The following is a 16,647-nucleotide window of genomic DNA, read 5'->3' on the forward strand; positions in this document are numbered from 1 at the left end:
GGGGGGGGGGGGGGGGGGGGGGGGGGCGGCAGTAAGAGTTTAAGGTCACAGAGTTGAGAAATTTGGCGATCGTTCCCTCAAAGTTCGAAAGAGAGGGATCAGAAGAACTTGGAATTTTAAGGGTGTTTAGCACGAGAGAAGGAGGGGAGTGGTGAGCGAAAGAAAATGGGCAAAATACCATGTTCTTTTTGCCGGAGCAGTAGTCGTCGCCGCCGTAAGAAGGCGGCTCAGTCATCACTGTCCCCATTGCCTCAGCCACCTCCGCAGACTGGCATCTGCTCTCCTCCCATTAACAATAATGGCAGCGGCTTGGTCGGTGGTGGTGGTGGTGGGGCCATGGGAAAGGTGAAGAAGAAGGCTGGAGGAGCTAGGCTGTGGATGCGTCTTGACAGGTGGGGGCAGACGGAGCTTATAGAGTGGGACAAGAGCGCCATAATCCGGCGTGCTGCAATTCCGGCCAGGGATTTGAGGATTCTTGGTCCTATTTTCTCACAATCCTCCAACATACTCGGTAAGTTTATATTTTACTCTGCAATCAGTTTTGAACTATGGGTTTACTCTGTAGAAGTGCTGTTTGTGGCCTATCTTTGTATCTTGTTGCCCATTTCGACTACTTCTAACGTGGGAGAGTCGCTGGAAGCTAAACAACTGGTTTTTTTCTTCTAAAAAAAGAATGTGTGAGATCCCACATTGGTTGGAGAAGGGAATGAAACATTCCTTAAGGGTGTGAAACCTCTCCCTAGCATACACGTTTTAAAAACCGTGAGGCTGACGACGATATGTAACAAGTCAAAGCGAACAAACAATATATGCTAGCGGTGGGCTTGAGCTGTTACCAATTGCATTAGAGTCAATCACCGGGCGGTGTGCTAGCGAGGACGCGGTCCCCCAACGGAAGGTGGATTGTGAGATCTCACATTGGTTGGAAAGGGGAACAAAGCATTCCTTATAAGGGTGTAGAAACCTCTCTCTTGCAAACGCGTTTTAAAAACTGTGAGACTAATGGCGATATGTAACACGCTAAATCGGACAATATCTGCTAGCGGTAGGCTTAGTAAAACAATTTTAGTTGGCTTTTTCTTCTTCAAATGATAGAGAAACATGGGAAGAAAAGCTAGAGTTTGAAGAAGTAATGTCATGTGCAAACGTTTTGGCATTCCATCTCAAATAGTCTGTTCATGTTCTTTGTTCATTGTAAGAAACCATAAACAACGAGTAATTTTTAAGCCATCTCTTGATCATGCGTGCACCTATTTTCTTGATTTGCTTGCTCTTGTTTTCCACTTTTTTTTCAGAGTTTAAATTTGAGGAACCATGAACTCAGGGTTGTCTTCGAAAATTCATGAATGTTCGTCCCTAGGTGAAGTCTAGAATTCTGTTCTGAATCTCTTTGGTATTCTTGTAGCCAGGGAAAAGGCCATGGTCGTTAGTTTAGAATTCATAAAAGCTATAGTTACTGCTGAAGAAGTTCTACTACTTGACCCTCTTTGCCAAGAGGTTATTCCATTTGTGGATAAGCTAAGGAAGCTACTTGCTAAGATGAGTTCATCTCAAGTTGAAAATGATGTTAATGTTTCGAGAGGAGGAAAGCAGTTGCCAGTTTCCGAAGCTGTTGATGAGCAGTATGAGCTGCCGTTCGAGTTTCAAGTTCTTGAAATTGCGTTGGAGGTTGTTTGCATATACTTAGATTCCACCGTGAAAGACCTTGAGAGAGATGCTTATCCTGTCCTGGACGAACTGGCTATGAATGTCAGCACCAAGAATCTAGAACGTGTGAGGAGCTTGAAAAGTAATCTTACTCGTATTCTTGCACGCGTTCAGAAGGTGTGCTCAATTCCTATTCTTTCTATAATCTCTTTACAATTCTAATTGTTTTTGTTTCCCTTAATAATGTTTTGCTCCTTTTTAATTAATTATATTCAATTCGAGGTGTTTTCTTCGTATTAATGCTATGTTTCTTAAATCTCGTAAATGGTTAAAAATTGTTTTAGGTTGTTGAAGTTGGAATACCTAGGACATGCAGTGTCTTGATGTGAGATCCCACATCGGTTGAAAATGGAAATGAAACATTCCTTATAAGGGTGTGAAAACCTCTCCCTAGTAGACGTGTTTTAAAACCGTAAAGTTGATGGAGATACGTAATGGACCAAAGCAGACAATATCTGCTAGCGGTGGACTTGGGCTATTACAAATGGTATCAGGGCTAGACACCGAGCGGTGTGCTAGCAAGGACGCTGGGCCCCCAAGGGGGGAGTGGATTGTGAGATCCCACATTGGTTGGAGAGGGGAACGAAGCATTCGTTATAAAGGTGTGGAAACTTCTCCCTAGTAGACACGTTTTACAACCGTGACAAAGGCTAAAACACCTATTTGTCCAGTCCGATCAAAAACTTTCTTAGATTTAGAAAATGAACAGCTCTAAGTCTTTTTGTACTTGTACAATTTTTGATAGAACTCTTAGATTTTATGATTGCAGGTGCGGGACGAGATAGAACATCTATTAGATGATAATGAAGATATGGGACAACTATATTTGACAAGAAAATGGATGCAGAATCAGCAGTCCGATGCTTCGCTGGGAGTAGTCGCTTCCAACAGCACCACTGCCACCGTTCCTCATCTGCGTCGACTTAGTTCCACCAGGAGCGGAAGTGCAGTAACCAGCAATCTTTCGGATGACAATGACGTAGAGGATCTGGAAATGTTGCTCGAGGCATACTTTATGCAGTTGGATGGGACTCGTAACAGGATATTATCGGTGAGATCTAAGTTTCTTCATCATATCATGATTAAATTCCCTAATCTGGCAACAACACGAACAATGTCATCGTTCTCTCTGATTTTATTTCGTTCGGGTGCAGGGGTCGTAAATTACTACCCATTAGTCATCTTTGTAGTTGTGAGCCCCATGTGAACATGAATCTTACTGCAAATTACAATGGCTGTAGTTGTGAGCCTTGTGGCTGAAGATAACCATAATGTCAAGAAAGTAACTTGTTCCAGCCTTTAGGCTATGTTTCTGGGCTATTTACTTTGGTAATGCTTTTGGCTCTGCTAAAAGTCTTGAGAATAATACAAAGATGCCTTTAAAAAAAGTCGAAAAGTATTTAAAGCGCTTTGTTAATACGCGTTCTTTACTGCCAAAAGCACTTGTTTCAAAAGTTGTTTTAGTTTAGGGTCGAGTTTGAGACTTGTATTAACCTTGTCTCGACGCATGCAGGTTAGGGAATATATCGACGACACCGAGGATTACGTCAACATTCAACTTGACAGTCAAAGAAACGAACTCATTCAGTTTCAGTTGACACTGACCATTGCTTCATTTGCCATAGCTGTCGAAACCTTAATCGCCGGGTTGTTTGGTATGAACATCCCTTGTATATTGTACGAGACGAACGGGATATTCGAGTACTTTGTTGGAGGTGCTTCAGCAGGGTGTTTGTTGATTTTCCTGCTAATTTTTGGGTATGCAAGATGGAAGAAGCTTCTTGGTTCGTGATTTCACCTCGTCGTTCAGCATGTTCGAGCTCGTGTTTTAGATCAATAAAACGAGTTCTTGTATGTTTATTTTGCATCAGTCATCACAGAATGCCATAAGCTGATAGCCCATTTGGTTACTATTTGATACCTCCTCTGTATTGCATACTAAGTTTACAAAATTTTCGAAAAAATATCAATATATTTATGAATAGAACACTTATGGCTGATATTATATTTACATTGGTGACATTTTTTTGTCGTTTTTTTCTTACGTTTCTATCTAATTTGTAGCGTATATTGTAAATGTTAAAATTCATATCTTATGATGACGTTGATGAAAATATCAACGAAAATTTATTATGACAAAAATTACTACTTTTAAGTTCATAATATAAACAGATAAAGACAAAATGATGACGCGATAGTATAGACGTGAAAACTCGAGAAATAAACTTATAATTTAACAAAAAAATATTAAAAAAAAAAGGAAAAAAGAAAAGAAAAGTAAAAACTGAGTTGGCCAGTTAGGTATAGAGACAACAAAAGCTGGACATGAAAATGTATAAATCTTTTATTTATTTATTTTTATAATAATAAATAATAAATAATAATTATTATTTTGATAATTAGTATAATTTAATTTTGTTGTTTTTCAATCTAAGCTTCCGGCATCTGCACCCACTTAATTTCAGTCTCAGACAGAGAGAGGAGGAGGAGGAGAGAGAGAGAGAGAGAGAGAGAGAGAGAGAGAGAGAGAGAGCTCAGCATCTTGAAAGGTGGGGTGAAAATCCAAACCCTAGAGAAAAGGTAAAATTTCTGAGAACATTTTCGCTTTGAATTCGTTCCCTGTTCGCGTTACGCTTCGAAGATCTTCGTTCTTCAATCGCCACAGAGGTTTGTTCTTTTCCTATCTTTCTCTCTCTCTCTCTCTCTCTCTCTCTTATGTTTTCCTTCTGTTTCTACATAATAGAGGAATTGTTTCCCATTTTTCCGCTTCCACTTTCTCGAATTTGTTCTGATTTTATGCAAATTGTTCGCCAGTTGTCTCGTCGGCCCTTCAAATCTCGGGTTTTTGTTTGATTCTCTTCCTTTCTGAAACTGTTCTTTCAATAGGATTTGAGTTTTTTTATGTATCCTTCAGGTTTTATTTTGGTTGCTGAGAAAATGTGGGAGGGAATTGAAGGGGAGGCTTTTACATCTTTTTCTTGAGGCTGGAGCCTTGAAAATCTTATTTTACAGAATCACCCGATGTATCTGTTTAGTGGAGGAGATAATGGTTGATATCAATCTTCTCTGCCTAGTTTTTAGTTAAATGGGTAAGGGTATGGTTGTGTAAGATTTCAATTTTCATTTGATCTTTTTTGTTTGGACGAGTTTCCCTTTGTTTTCTTTCTAAATTAGCTACTCCCAATTTTTCATAATTTGTAAAGTTTTGGTGTACAGCTCCCTTACTATTTGATGTTTTTTGGCTGATCTGCTATCGATTGTCCTCTGTTGTTTAGTAACACTTGGTGGCATAGTTAGTTCATTGTTTCAGCGAATTGATTTGCGTTCGAGCGAGCAGCATAAACGTGTACGTGGCACAATGTAGATAAAAGCAATACATTGTTTTAGCATAGCTGAAAAAAGTTCTAATTGTGTTTGCAGATGTTTCTTGGACTGCCCTTTTTGTTGCTTCTTAACCTTAATCTATCGACCATGTCTGTCTTGTTCTGAAATAGTTCTTATCATGTTACAGGAAAAGGAGTTTCTCGTATTTCTTTATATGGAGAATTCTAAAGGGTCATCCAACGTCAGAAATTTTATGAGTTCTGGGAAACATGCACTACTCCCTCCCAAAAGTCCCTTTCCGAGCGTTTCTCCATCATATACTGAATTTGTTCCTAACACTGTTATCGGTGCAAAAGCTGTTCAGAGACCACGAGATGGTAACAGCTACCATCAAAGAACTTCTTCCGAAAGCATTTTAATAGAGGAGCAGCCTTCTTGGCTTGATGATCTCCTCAATGAGCCAGAGACCCCTGTTCGCAGAGTTGGTCATCGACGTTCGTCGAGTGACTCCTTTGCATATACAGATGCTGCCAATGTTAATTTTGATAGTATCACGCAAGAAGATTTCAAATATGCAAATGCAATTCCTGGACACTCATGGTTATCTCAAGAATTTGATCATCAAAGGGATGCAAGGCATGCTTCATTCTATACTGAAGCGAATGTAACAAAACAGAAGAATAGGGTGTGGGAATCATCTTTATCTACCATGAATAATCCTATTGCTCTTCATTCTCCCAGGGAGAACATTGTTATTCATACCTCAGCACCATTAAGCGCTCCGCAAGAAGCAGATGGTTTGCCTTCTACAGCTAGTGAAAAACAGGATCTAGTTGAGTCTGGTTCACACAATCCAAAAGTCTCTTCTGAAAGGAAAGATGCTTCTCATGGAAAATCATCTGCGTCTGATACAGAAAATAAACGCGCCAAACAGTATGTATATGATGCTTTACTTTATTTTAGTATCTGCATATATATACTGAAACTTGGTTAACATCTTGACCAAGAGTGCTTGTTTTAGTTGAATATCCCCAGCCTTATTTTTCTCTTCCCATTTTTTTCTGCTTACTACTTGGAACTGTATTTTAAATTCTTTTAGATGTTTATAATTCATTGATGTTTTTTTATCTATGCCGTGAAGTGTTTTATAAAACCCAGTCTTATTGGACAATATTTTATCTGGTATTTTATGGCTTTATTTTTATGTTATGCATTATTTTTTTTTAAGGATACCCAATATCAAATCTCCACACCTAGATACTATTTCTGTCTTCCAACCCTTATCATCATCTATAATCTTTCAACCTGGTGTAGGGGCAAACGACTTTAATGAGTTGAATTTCTACAATTTCTTTTTTAATGCACTAAGCATCAATTGTGTTAGAACATTCCTATTTTTTTTTCCCTCTTCAATATAATTTTCATATTTTCTCCTGTCAACGAGTGAACAGTTACTATAGAGCTTAAACTCAAGCAGCATGGTTAAATTCTGGGTTTCAGGTTTTATGATATTTCATCAGAGTCGAACTGTGCCTCAAAAAGTTTGAAAACACGGATTTCTTTTATTAGAGAAAGAAATTTATAACAAACATAATGGGTTGACCTAGTGGTAAGGGTCATGAGTATAATATAAGACTGAAGGGGAATGAGGTTCAATCCAAGGTGACCACAACCTTGAATTTATTATTCTACGAGTTTCTTAGGTGCCCAATTCTTGTAGTGTTAGGCTTGTGAGAATAGTCAAGGTATTCTTGTAGTGTTAGGCTTGTGAGAATAGTCGAGGTGTGTAAGCTGGCTTGGACACTCACGAATGTCAAAAAAGAGAAAGAGAGAAAGATAGTGCCAACCTTTCACTTCAAAGAAGAATAAGACACACAAAGGGAGATGACACCTCCTAATTCTAGTGGTGTGACCATAAGATGGAAAATAAGGACATTTCTTTGAATAACTTGATATTGTCCTTACTTGGACTCTATGATTGAAATTTCACAGTGATGGATGCCACAGTAGAGGTCGTTGGATTCCATTATGTGGTCACTAGTAAATTTTTTTGGCCGCAAGACTTAAATGTGAAATATCATTTGAGTTTGTGGATTATGAAATGTTGCGTGGTCCTGATCAATATCTTAAACTGAAGAAGTACATTGAAAACGTGTTTTCCATTGGTTCATAATCTTACTTAGAATGAAGTGACAACAATGAAAATAATGACAGTGCAGTACATTTCGTTCTCGTGCTAACTATCCCTATCTTGCTGATCAAAACATAGAATTTTTGTACATTTCATGTCCCATTATTTATTATGCTATATATTGCTTGTTTTCATTAATCTGACATTGGGATAGTTTTATTAATACTTAATAATGTGGTTCCTTTATTTACGAGTGGAAACCTCCTGTTAATTGCATTTACGACTTCCATTTGATTTAATTTTGAAATCAAATGATACAGACAATTTGCTCAGCGTTCAAGGGTTCGGAAACTTCAATATATAGCTGAGCTTGAAAGGAAAGTACAAGCTCTGCAGGTCAGTATTGGATGCTGAAATTATGAATTAGTAGGTTCATACAGTTGATGTAAAAGGTCAAATATCACCTCAACATTTGTTATTCCATAGGCAGAGGGCTCTGAAGTCTCAGCTGAGCTTGAATTTCTCAACCAGCAGCATCTTATTCTTAGCATGGAAAACAATGCTCTCAAGCAGCGGTTAGAGAATTTAGCTCAAGAGCAGCTAATTAAATACTGTAAGCTCCTATTCACGAGTCGTCTCTTTTTCTGTGTAGATTGATAGATACATATTTATACAGGGAAGTAGGTAGATAGATTTGATACACAGGTAAATATGTAAGTGTGTAGGTAGATTCGATATAGAAGTATTTTTTACTTGAATCATTAACTGTGGTATTTATCTACAAACAAACTTCATGGTACTATTACATAGAACTTTTTGACAGAATTATGATGGGCTAGAAAGAGACTAAGGAAGGGTATTCTTTCCCAGTAAATGATTTCTGTATCTGTCTATCTTTTGATAATGAAACCGAGCAAGGAATTTCATTCGATGAGAAATAGATAAGAAATCAAGCCAAAGCCAAATCCAAATAATCCCAAAGAAAAAAAAAAAAAAAAACCTCCTATGGGCTTTCTTATAGAACACTAATTAAACAGGTTAGATCTTTAGTCCCTATTTTATTCTTGTATTTTAATTTATTTCATTTTAGTTCGTGTACTTGAATGATGTGACATCATTTGTAATCTGATATGATGCTATGTGGATCCTTACATCAGCAAGAGATAGACATGCAAGGAGTGTTGGTAAATTTTGTTCTCAAGTATATAAACCAAGTTGAAACATATGAAGGTGTAGGAACTAAAATCATACTACAACAAAAGTACTGGGACCCATTTAAAATATGTTTATCTTTATATTTCTGAAATTATGTGTTTGGAATGCATGCATAAACAAGTTAGTAAATAATTTTAAAAGTGTTCAAACTTGGTGATCTAAACTTGATATTACACTTGCATGTGAACTGAGAACTGTCCTGATTTATCGCATATGAGTAACTCCATTACAATTCTTGTCTTATCTTCATTGATATTGTTGATCAAGATAGATTTGCTACATTGACTAGCGATTTCTTTAATAATCTTCATACATGGTGACTAGTGACTTACCCTCTACTCATGATCTCATCACTTTACATTGACGTTTAGCTTGGAACAAATGCCTATATTTGCTTTCTTAAGTGGAGTTTGTGGTGCATATTGAGAAGACCATCGAGTCATTGGCTCGGCTTGTAGGAGTCCTAGTATTGTTTTCCCTTCTTGACGGTGACTTCCTAACTATTATTTTCCAGATGCATTTGTAACCGACCTTTTCCTTCGGTTTTATTGAACGGTTGAACTTAATTGTGTATCTTTTATGAAACCCTCATTAATATTTGTTGGGTGCTAATGTCGAACTTAGTTGGGAAAACCATATGCACTAGTATTAACATCATAAAAGAGTTGCCACTTTGTAGACAATTCCATGCTTTGAAAGAACTCTTGGATGCCATGTTATTTGTAGTACAATTTCCTCTTATTTCTACAAGAAAGCTAAGAGATGAACTATGTCCAGTGGAGCAGGAAGTACTGGAGAGGGAGATTGGAAGGTTAAGAGCTATGCACCAGCAGCAACATCAGCAGCAACATCAGCAGCAGCAACAACCTCAACCACTACGACCCTCTTCTAGTCATCGACGTAGTTCGAGCAAAGACCTCGACAATCAATTTGCCAATCTTTCTTTGAAGCAAAAGGATTCTGGTTCAAGTCGTGACCCGGTAACAGGTCCAGTGCGCAGTTAGGTTTCTGGTTTGGCTTCACAAGTGTTGTGCCTGGGTAATTTTTGCCGAATTGGTGAACGAAAACGATCATCCCGTTGTGCAAGACGCTGCTGCTGCTGATCTCTTCCAGTGTTGGTACCTGTCTGTGTCCCTGCTCTCTGCCTTTTAATTCTTTGCCGCTGTTTCCTGGCTTTTCTGGAGTTAACATCTTCATATGTATGCATGCACCTGGTGGTCATTGCCGTTGTTTTGTTTGTTCTACATGGGTTGTGTGGCCTACCGGAGGTGGTGGTATCTGTATGTACTGTATTATGTCGTCTAATCAATTATAATCCACATTAGTAAGCACCATTTTTTTCTTTTTTTTTTTTTGTTTCATCCAAAAAATTCACTCTCTTCTGTGCTGTTTGGACAGACATTCAGTACCTGTAATGCATTATGGTGAGAAATAACTGATGTGATTTCCAATGAAATCCTTGATTCACTCATGGAATGCTTCCTACACTCTTCTATTGAAGAAAAAAAGAAACAACACTTGATCTAATAGATGATATTGGATAAATATTGTTCGATCGAGGTCCTCTTAGATCCAAAATCAAAATTTTTAGCTGGAAGTTTAAGAATTTTTTTGTAACGATTCATTTGCAGGATTTGGTATTGTCTCCAGTGACATGATCATGTTAATTCTTGCTTCTAAAAGTGAAGGTTATCCTCACGAACGACACTCCATGTCCCTTGCAAACTAGACGTCACACCCTTTGTATACAAGACAAAATGTCCCTCACGTCAACACCTTCATTCATTTCTTAAAGTACTTCCATATAATTCTTTATGTGTAGCTAACTGGTATCAATTTGAACAACCCGACAACCTAATCTAATCTAACTAAAAAGTAAAGGGTTGAGTCAGGTTAGATTGTGATATAATTTCAGGTTACTTGAGTTGCAACTAACCCGAAGTTATGGGTTGGTCCATAAAGTTTTCTCAACCAAACTCATATACACTCCTATTAGTAGTTTTGGATGTAATTATTATACCATTAAAATTGTTCTTTAACGATTAAAAAAACATGTTTTTCAAACTGATTTTGAATGTAATAAAATGGATCTTAACAATTTTAAAATTATTTTATAAAGTAGCCAAGATCTCCACGTGGATTTTTCTGGAGTACTATTATTATTATTTTTCAATTCATATATAATAATTTGTTGGTCATCGCGAGAGGAGGGAGAGAGATCGAGAAATGCCTCAGCCGAGCAAAGAACCCTGCAAGGAGGAGGCGTGCGACATTCAAGCTTGTTTCTCCAAAGCATCGTTCTTCCTCACAAGTAAGTTTAGGTTAAGATTTTTCTTTGAGTTTGTTTCCCGAGGAATCTGCGACGAAAGAATCTCACGTTTTTAGGCTGTTCGTCGATGTTCGACGTTCGATATTCGATGTTGTTCGTTCGAATCATTTGCATGAATCGGAGGATCGAAGGATTGGATTGGAATATCTTTTTTTTTTATTCTGTTTTACTGTATCTCTTAACGAAAAACTCTGGAATGCTATATTATATTCTTTCTGTTTTGTGCTTAGAGTTTTTTCTTTCCTTTGAATTATCCATAATCTGCTTTCTCCGAGGGATCGAACAAAACATGAATCAAGCAAGAAAACAGAAAAGCTTTCCGGTTTGATTCCTCGATGTGGTAAACATTTGGTTTTATAATTATGATCTTGTTTTCTTTCCTCCTCATGCTTGGTTCGTTGAGCGGCGTACTTGGACCAAGTATTGTAATCCTTGATTTGGGAATTTTCGGATAGCTTACTGAGGTCTGTATCTGTGCGCAAGAGTTTTGTATAATTTTTGTTGATTTGAACTATCGTTCATTTGTTTTTGGAAATTGAGATGTGTTTCCATGTATTTCTAATATGATATTTAGAGATAAAGCTTATTCCCCATGTTCCGAAGACCAATCTTCTTTTTTTTTCCCAATAGGTTGCTCGGTCTCGAATGATGTCTTCATGATTAGAGTTGAAGGAAAGCTTTTCTGTTAAGTTATGGTTTCGTATGAACTATTTAATTCTCATCCAGCTGGTGTATATTCTACTCTCACTTTCAGCCCCTAAAATTTGTTCTCGAGAATCACCAAACTTTCACATTTCCTAGTTATGCTTGTTTATTTAGGTACCCGATCGATTGATTTTTTCTTCTTAATTTTCCTTTATCCCTGCCAGGTAAATAGGAATTTACTGAAGATCAAACTTCCACATTTCCTAGTTATACTTGTTTATTTGGTGCATTTGTGCTGGAAAGTTGTTAAAAATGTATATAATCGATCAACAGAATTCTATTTCGGACAATTAGATTTTAGTTCAAAGTTTTTATATCGGCCCAGATCCACCGCTAGCAGATATTGTCCTCTTTGGACTTTCCCTTTCGGGCTTTCCCTCAAGGCTTTAAAACGCGTCTGCTAGGGGAAGGTTTCCACACCCACACCCTTATAAATGGTCGTTTGAAGTTCACTGTGTATTGACATAATACACATCTTCAGGGATTCATGTAGATACTGAGATGAGACCTTTTGAACCTTCTAACAGTAAGAAGTGGACCAGCAAAAGAAGGTGATTTTCTTGGGCATTTTCTAAGAAGATCCAAATGAGTGATAGTTCTGCTTAAACTCCTAAAAAGATAAGCAAATAAAGAGACCCGACGGATCCGACTCCCAATTCCTTGTATCCAGCTTCCCTTTGATTGGCCTTAAGTCCCCAAGACGTTTCAATGTTGTCCCGTTTAGCCACCTTTCTGTTTTGTTTGTCACAGCTGCGACAAACGGGGGAATCTAGAAGGCCAGGTTAAAGCACTCCATTCATCTCTCTTCCCAAAATCTAAGTTCATCCCATTTTCTAGTTGGGGAGAATGGATAAACACGTTGGTTTACACTAGAGGCATATAGCTCTCCTAGTCTCGATCCTACTGCATTACATGGTTTGTAATGATGTTGAAGTTTGATACTTTACCAAAGGGCCTTAGATCACGGTTATACATGGGACATTATTGTTCAGCTGTAACTTTTCAGGAAGTAGAAAACCTATTCCTTCCTGAGGCTTTTTCTTTCTCTTCATTAACGACCTTTTAAGAGAGCAGGGGTGCTTTTATACCTGAGTTATGTGTAGACAACATCCTATAATAGTTTAGGCAACTTATTCCTTGGGTGGAATTGGGATATTTTCTTATTTTACTTTTTTTTTCCTCCTATCGATGTGGATCAGCTACACTATTTGATGCTCTCGTTACTTCGGGAAATGGCTGCTTGTTCTCATGACTAGTCTGCATTGTGCCAATGCCCCAAGGCCATGTTTCTTAGATTTAGGCAAACATATTTCAGCTTTTAGATACTCAAAGTGAGCATAGCTCGCATAAAGTGTACTCTCTCGACCATTGGGTTTGTATCCCTGCCCCGTGTTGAACTGAAATATTTATATATCAGCTCTTAGATATTCATGAAATTTCTCTTTGTTCGTGTGATGGGGAAGGCCTTTAGATGCAAATAATTTGATATGCTCCTCAACAGTTGGTGCATTGGCATGTTTGCAGGTAAGTTGGGGCCATTCATCTATTGCAGCATTGCTGTGAGAACTGTGATTTACAAATTAGCACATTGTGCTCCGTTTCTGACCTCTTAAAGCAAATGCCAAAAAGCCGAGAAGCCAGAAATCTTGATTCAAAACAAGTCGGATGCAATTTAATGTAAAGGACACACCACATTAGGTGTTGCTGTTAACTCGAGGCAACAATGCAGGAAGCTGAATAGGCACCAAAGGGGCCAAATTTTTTTATGGATCAATCGAGAGCCAATGAAATCACCATTTCTTTACAAATCCATCACCTAGTAATCCTTTCTAAAAATGTTTTAATTCTTTTTCTCCATGTTAAACCATGATACAGATTAACGACTAATCTTGGCTCTGTTTCAGTTCTACTTTCAATTACTGGAAAGAACCGATTAAACTTGGAGGATTGCAACAAAGGGAAGACTTACGTTTTAGATATACCAAAGCTTAGAAACAACGGGAAATTACAATCACCTTGAGCTCTTGAGTTTAGGTTAAACTAGTCATACCCCACTCCTCAAAAGTGCTTCCTGCTTGATACAACATCACGAACCCATATTTAAAATGTGAATGAAGAAGAAAACCAAGGCAATTTTCAAAACACTAAGAATGAAAATGGCTGAATAGACGGTCTAAGAACAGCAATATATGTGCATTTTAGAAAGAGACCGAGCGAGTTCTGATATATGGGGAGAGGCAATATGTATTACCAATTGATGAAAAAGAATTCTGTTGGCTTGCATCTTTCATATGGGATTTGTGGGGTCGCAAGATCTTGTGTACAAAGGCAATATGCATTACCCCCATTGTCAAGTCTAGGGAGACAGAATGGGAAGTGAAAGAAAATTCTCACCTTTCTATCTTTACTTATATCCAAAAAGGAACATCTAGGGGGTAGAAACTTGTGATAGAATACAAGTTGATGTCGACATGAAACCTGAACATGCTCATACTTTCAAAGGATCAAGGCAACCTCGAGGATTCTTGTCGTCTGAGAGGAATACCTTCTCCACCACAAAACCCATCCTCTTCGACATGCTTAGAGAGACGTATCGATAAGCTTGCCGATGGACCTGTATCAGTTTGCAAAGTTATGGAATAGATTCAACATTTGTGAAAAATGATATATACAGCTATGATCAATGTACTAATAATGACAGTTTGTTTTTGTATACATGTAACCCGGTATAGACAATTATTGATAGGGATGGGGGAATCCCAAGTGTTCGAGATGTTTGGAGATAAACACCAGAGTCTTGGTTTTACGTGTCAGGATGAAAACTTAATAATTAAAACCTTATTATCTCCTAGTGCTGGCTTTGAGTGGACAAAGCCTCTAAGGAAATGAGTGGGGGAGGGCCGTTAAATGAGACTTCTGATACTCAGCTATCCAAACAACAAGAATGGGGGAGGGTATAGTGTGTCTACCTAAGCTATAAATAAACAAAGATGAAAAAGAAAGGACCAAACTGAAAATGACAGCATAATTTTAAGGAGGCATACCGTCAGCCATGTCCTTTGTTTTATGAAGAAGAAAAGTTCCAGAAAGAATGGTTACAAATCCACACATCTCCGTCACAACCTGCGTTGGGCTCTGCCTGTCCCAGTCCTGAAAGAAGTAATTCAAAAGATGTTGAAAAATACCTACACTTAAATATGTGGAGGCAATAATCTAAGAGAGAGAGAGAGAGAGATACGTTTAAATATGAAGAACACCTAGCTAGAACGCAACAAAAAACACCATTACTCAACCAGACAAAGCAAGAAAGCAAGGATATACAATCATGCAAAACTCTAAACATTTCTCATCGATAAGATCCCATAATGTAATGTGCTATGGAATTTTTTTTTTAAACAGATCAAAAATATTTTCGATCACTTTGTACACGTTTAAAGAAACCACAATCAGCAGTCAGGTATACCTTAAACATTATCACACTGGCCAAGATGGTAAATGATGTGAACATAACGTAGTATATCGGTGACACAACAGCTGTATTAAAAGTGTCAAGTGCCTGCAAACATAGAGCGGAAAAATATGTTGGCTAGATGAGATCATATAAAAAAGGTATATATTCTTTAAAACGATTGAAAATATACATTCATAAGAAAACATAAGTTCAATCAAGAATACCCAAATATATAAACTAGCACCAACACATCCAATCTCATGCATAAAAATGGTAAAATATATATATATGCAACTTCTTTTTGCTTGTCTACAAGCGAATTGGCAAAGAGAGTACTATTTGGAAGCTAGGCCAATCACCCTTTTCCAAATAAGGACATCCATTAGGTAGGAGTCCACGCAACTATCTTGAGTTTGCCTCATAAGGACCTGAAAATGTCAATCCAATAAATTTTCACCTTTCACTTGAAAGGATTCCTGCGCAAAGTCTGGATAAGTCTCTCTCTAACAACTCTTGGAAAGCACTGTTGAATTTCAAAGATGTTTAGGGTAGTGACCACCAACTTGGCACGAAAGCACATCGAGAGAATGTGAGATCCCACCTTAGTTGGAGAGGAGAACAAAACATTCTTTATAAGGGGTGGAAACCTCTCCCTGGTAGACGCGTTTTAAAACCTTGAAGGGAAGTCCAAAAGGGAAAGTCCAAAGAGGACAATATCTACAAGCTTGGGTTGTCACAAATGGTATCAAAGCCAGACATCGGGGGGGTGTGCCAACGAGGACGCTGGGCCCTCAAGAGGGGTGGGATTGTGAGATCCCACATCGGTTGGAGAGGGGAACGAAGCATTCCTTGTAACGGTATGAAAACCTATCCTTAGCAGACGCGTTTTAAAGCCTTGAGGGGAAGCCCAAAAGGGAAAGTCCAAAAAGAAAAATATTTACTTGGGCGGTTACAGAGAGAGAATAAGTGGCAAAGGATGCACCAGCTAGGAGATATTTGTCTGGATAGGCTTTCCGTACTGTCTCATTTGTGAGGTTTGCTTTCCTGCTTTGCCGCATATAGATCAGATGAAGAAGTTGATTTTTTTGAGGCGCTCTTGGTTCCAAATATGCTTTCCTCAAGTCTTTTCCAATTACCAAAAGAGTGAAACCTCTCTACCATTGAGATGAAGGAAAGTACAAAAACCCAATACCACAATAAATGAATGGAAAAAACAAACGAAAAGCACAAATGAAAAAAGGAAGAGAAAATGCACTTAACAACCACGAGGAATCAAAAGAGACAGAAGTCCTTAAACAACGGAGACGTCAACCCTGCACCAATTCCTTCATATAACTTTGAACAACCCACATCCTTCCGCACTCATGAATAGCAAAACAAACTGGAAGAACTAAACAAAACCTACATTGAAAGTTCTTCATTTTGACAGCACAACACTTGCCACTGCCACAGTAGTCTCATCAGTATTGATATTGATCCCTCCAAGTATAAAGGTTCACTGATGAAATGATCTTTCTTGGTGTTTTCTTTAGTAAGAACACTTGTGTTTTATGATAGCTTCATGAATCACTTTAAGGGTTCACACCCTTCTATTCTATCTGTGGATGGATTTGGCAAAGTCATTCATCTATCACTCAAAGGTTCTTTTTTTCTTGATCATTGACAATCAGGACCTAGTAATTTCTACTTTATAGCTACCCTTGGGTTACTTCACCTCCTTAAAATCGCTTACATTCTGTTATTTCAATCGCAGAACCACCCTCCCCCCCCCCCCCCCCCCCCCCC

At 38.1% G+C, this 16,647-nt stretch overlaps 3 protein-coding genes across 6 annotated transcripts in view; 2 read left to right on the forward strand and 1 right to left on the reverse strand.

The window, feature by feature from the left end:
• Nucleotides 1-24: 24 nt before the first annotated feature.
• On the forward strand, nt 25-3,722 carry LOC111483020 (magnesium transporter MRS2-4-like). Its single transcript, XM_023129106.1, has 4 exons — nt 25-511; nt 1,406-1,824; nt 2,477-2,758; nt 3,221-3,722. The coding sequence occupies exons 1-4, from the start codon at nt 166-168 to the stop codon at nt 3,497-3,499; spliced, it is 1,326 nt and encodes a 441-aa protein (XP_022984874.1). The 5' UTR covers nt 25-165; the 3' UTR covers nt 3,500-3,722.
• A 438-nt stretch (nt 3,723-4,160) lies between these two features.
• Nucleotides 4,161-9,848, forward strand: LOC111483021 (uncharacterized protein At4g06598-like). 3 transcript variants are annotated; one of them, XM_023129109.1, is made up of 7 exons: nt 4,161-4,374; nt 4,622-4,796; nt 4,983-5,053; nt 5,219-5,964; nt 7,483-7,558; nt 7,653-7,775; nt 9,155-9,213. In XM_023129109.1, the coding sequence occupies exons 2-6, from the start codon at nt 4,793-4,795 to the stop codon at nt 7,740-7,742; spliced, it is 987 nt and encodes a 328-aa protein (XP_022984877.1). In that variant the 5' UTR covers nt 4,161-4,374; nt 4,622-4,792; the 3' UTR covers nt 7,743-7,775; nt 9,155-9,213. The 3 variants fall into 3 exon arrangements, with proteins under 3 accessions (XP_022984877.1, XP_022984876.1, XP_022984875.1); XM_023129108.1 differs by lacking the exons at nt 4,161-4,374; nt 4,622-4,796 and having other exon boundaries at nt 5,219-5,667; nt 5,773-5,964; nt 7,649-7,775; nt 9,155-9,848; XM_023129107.1 differs by lacking the exons at nt 4,161-4,374; nt 4,622-4,796 and having other exon boundaries at nt 7,649-7,775; nt 9,155-9,848.
• Nucleotides 9,849-13,226: 3,378 nt separating this feature from the next.
• Nucleotides 13,227-16,647, reverse strand: part of LOC111482945 (probable magnesium transporter NIPA4) — a 7,718-nt gene continuing 4,297 nt past the window's right edge. Inside the window, exons 7-10 of one of the 2 annotated variants that reach the window (XR_002718284.1) lie at nt 14,875-14,967; nt 14,456-14,561; nt 13,663-14,025; nt 13,227-13,482 (exon numbers count right to left, since the gene is read on the reverse strand). Coding sequence is in view for 1 of the 2 variants with exons in the window: in XM_023128992.1 (XP_022984760.1) it covers nt 13,916-14,025; nt 14,456-14,561; nt 14,875-14,967 (309 nt within the window). In the remaining variant the exon portion in view is untranslated. Of the gene's footprint in view, nt 14,026-14,455; nt 14,562-14,874; nt 14,968-16,647 lie in introns of both variants that reach the window. The other variant, XM_023128992.1, reaches the window with a different exon arrangement.

The sequence above is a fragment of the Cucurbita maxima genome, unplaced genomic scaffold (assembly GCF_002738345.1).
Source record: "Cucurbita maxima cultivar Rimu unplaced genomic scaffold, Cmax_1.0 Cma_Scf00008, whole genome shotgun sequence".
NCBI lineage: Eukaryota > Viridiplantae > Streptophyta > Magnoliopsida > Cucurbitales > Cucurbitaceae > Cucurbita > Cucurbita maxima.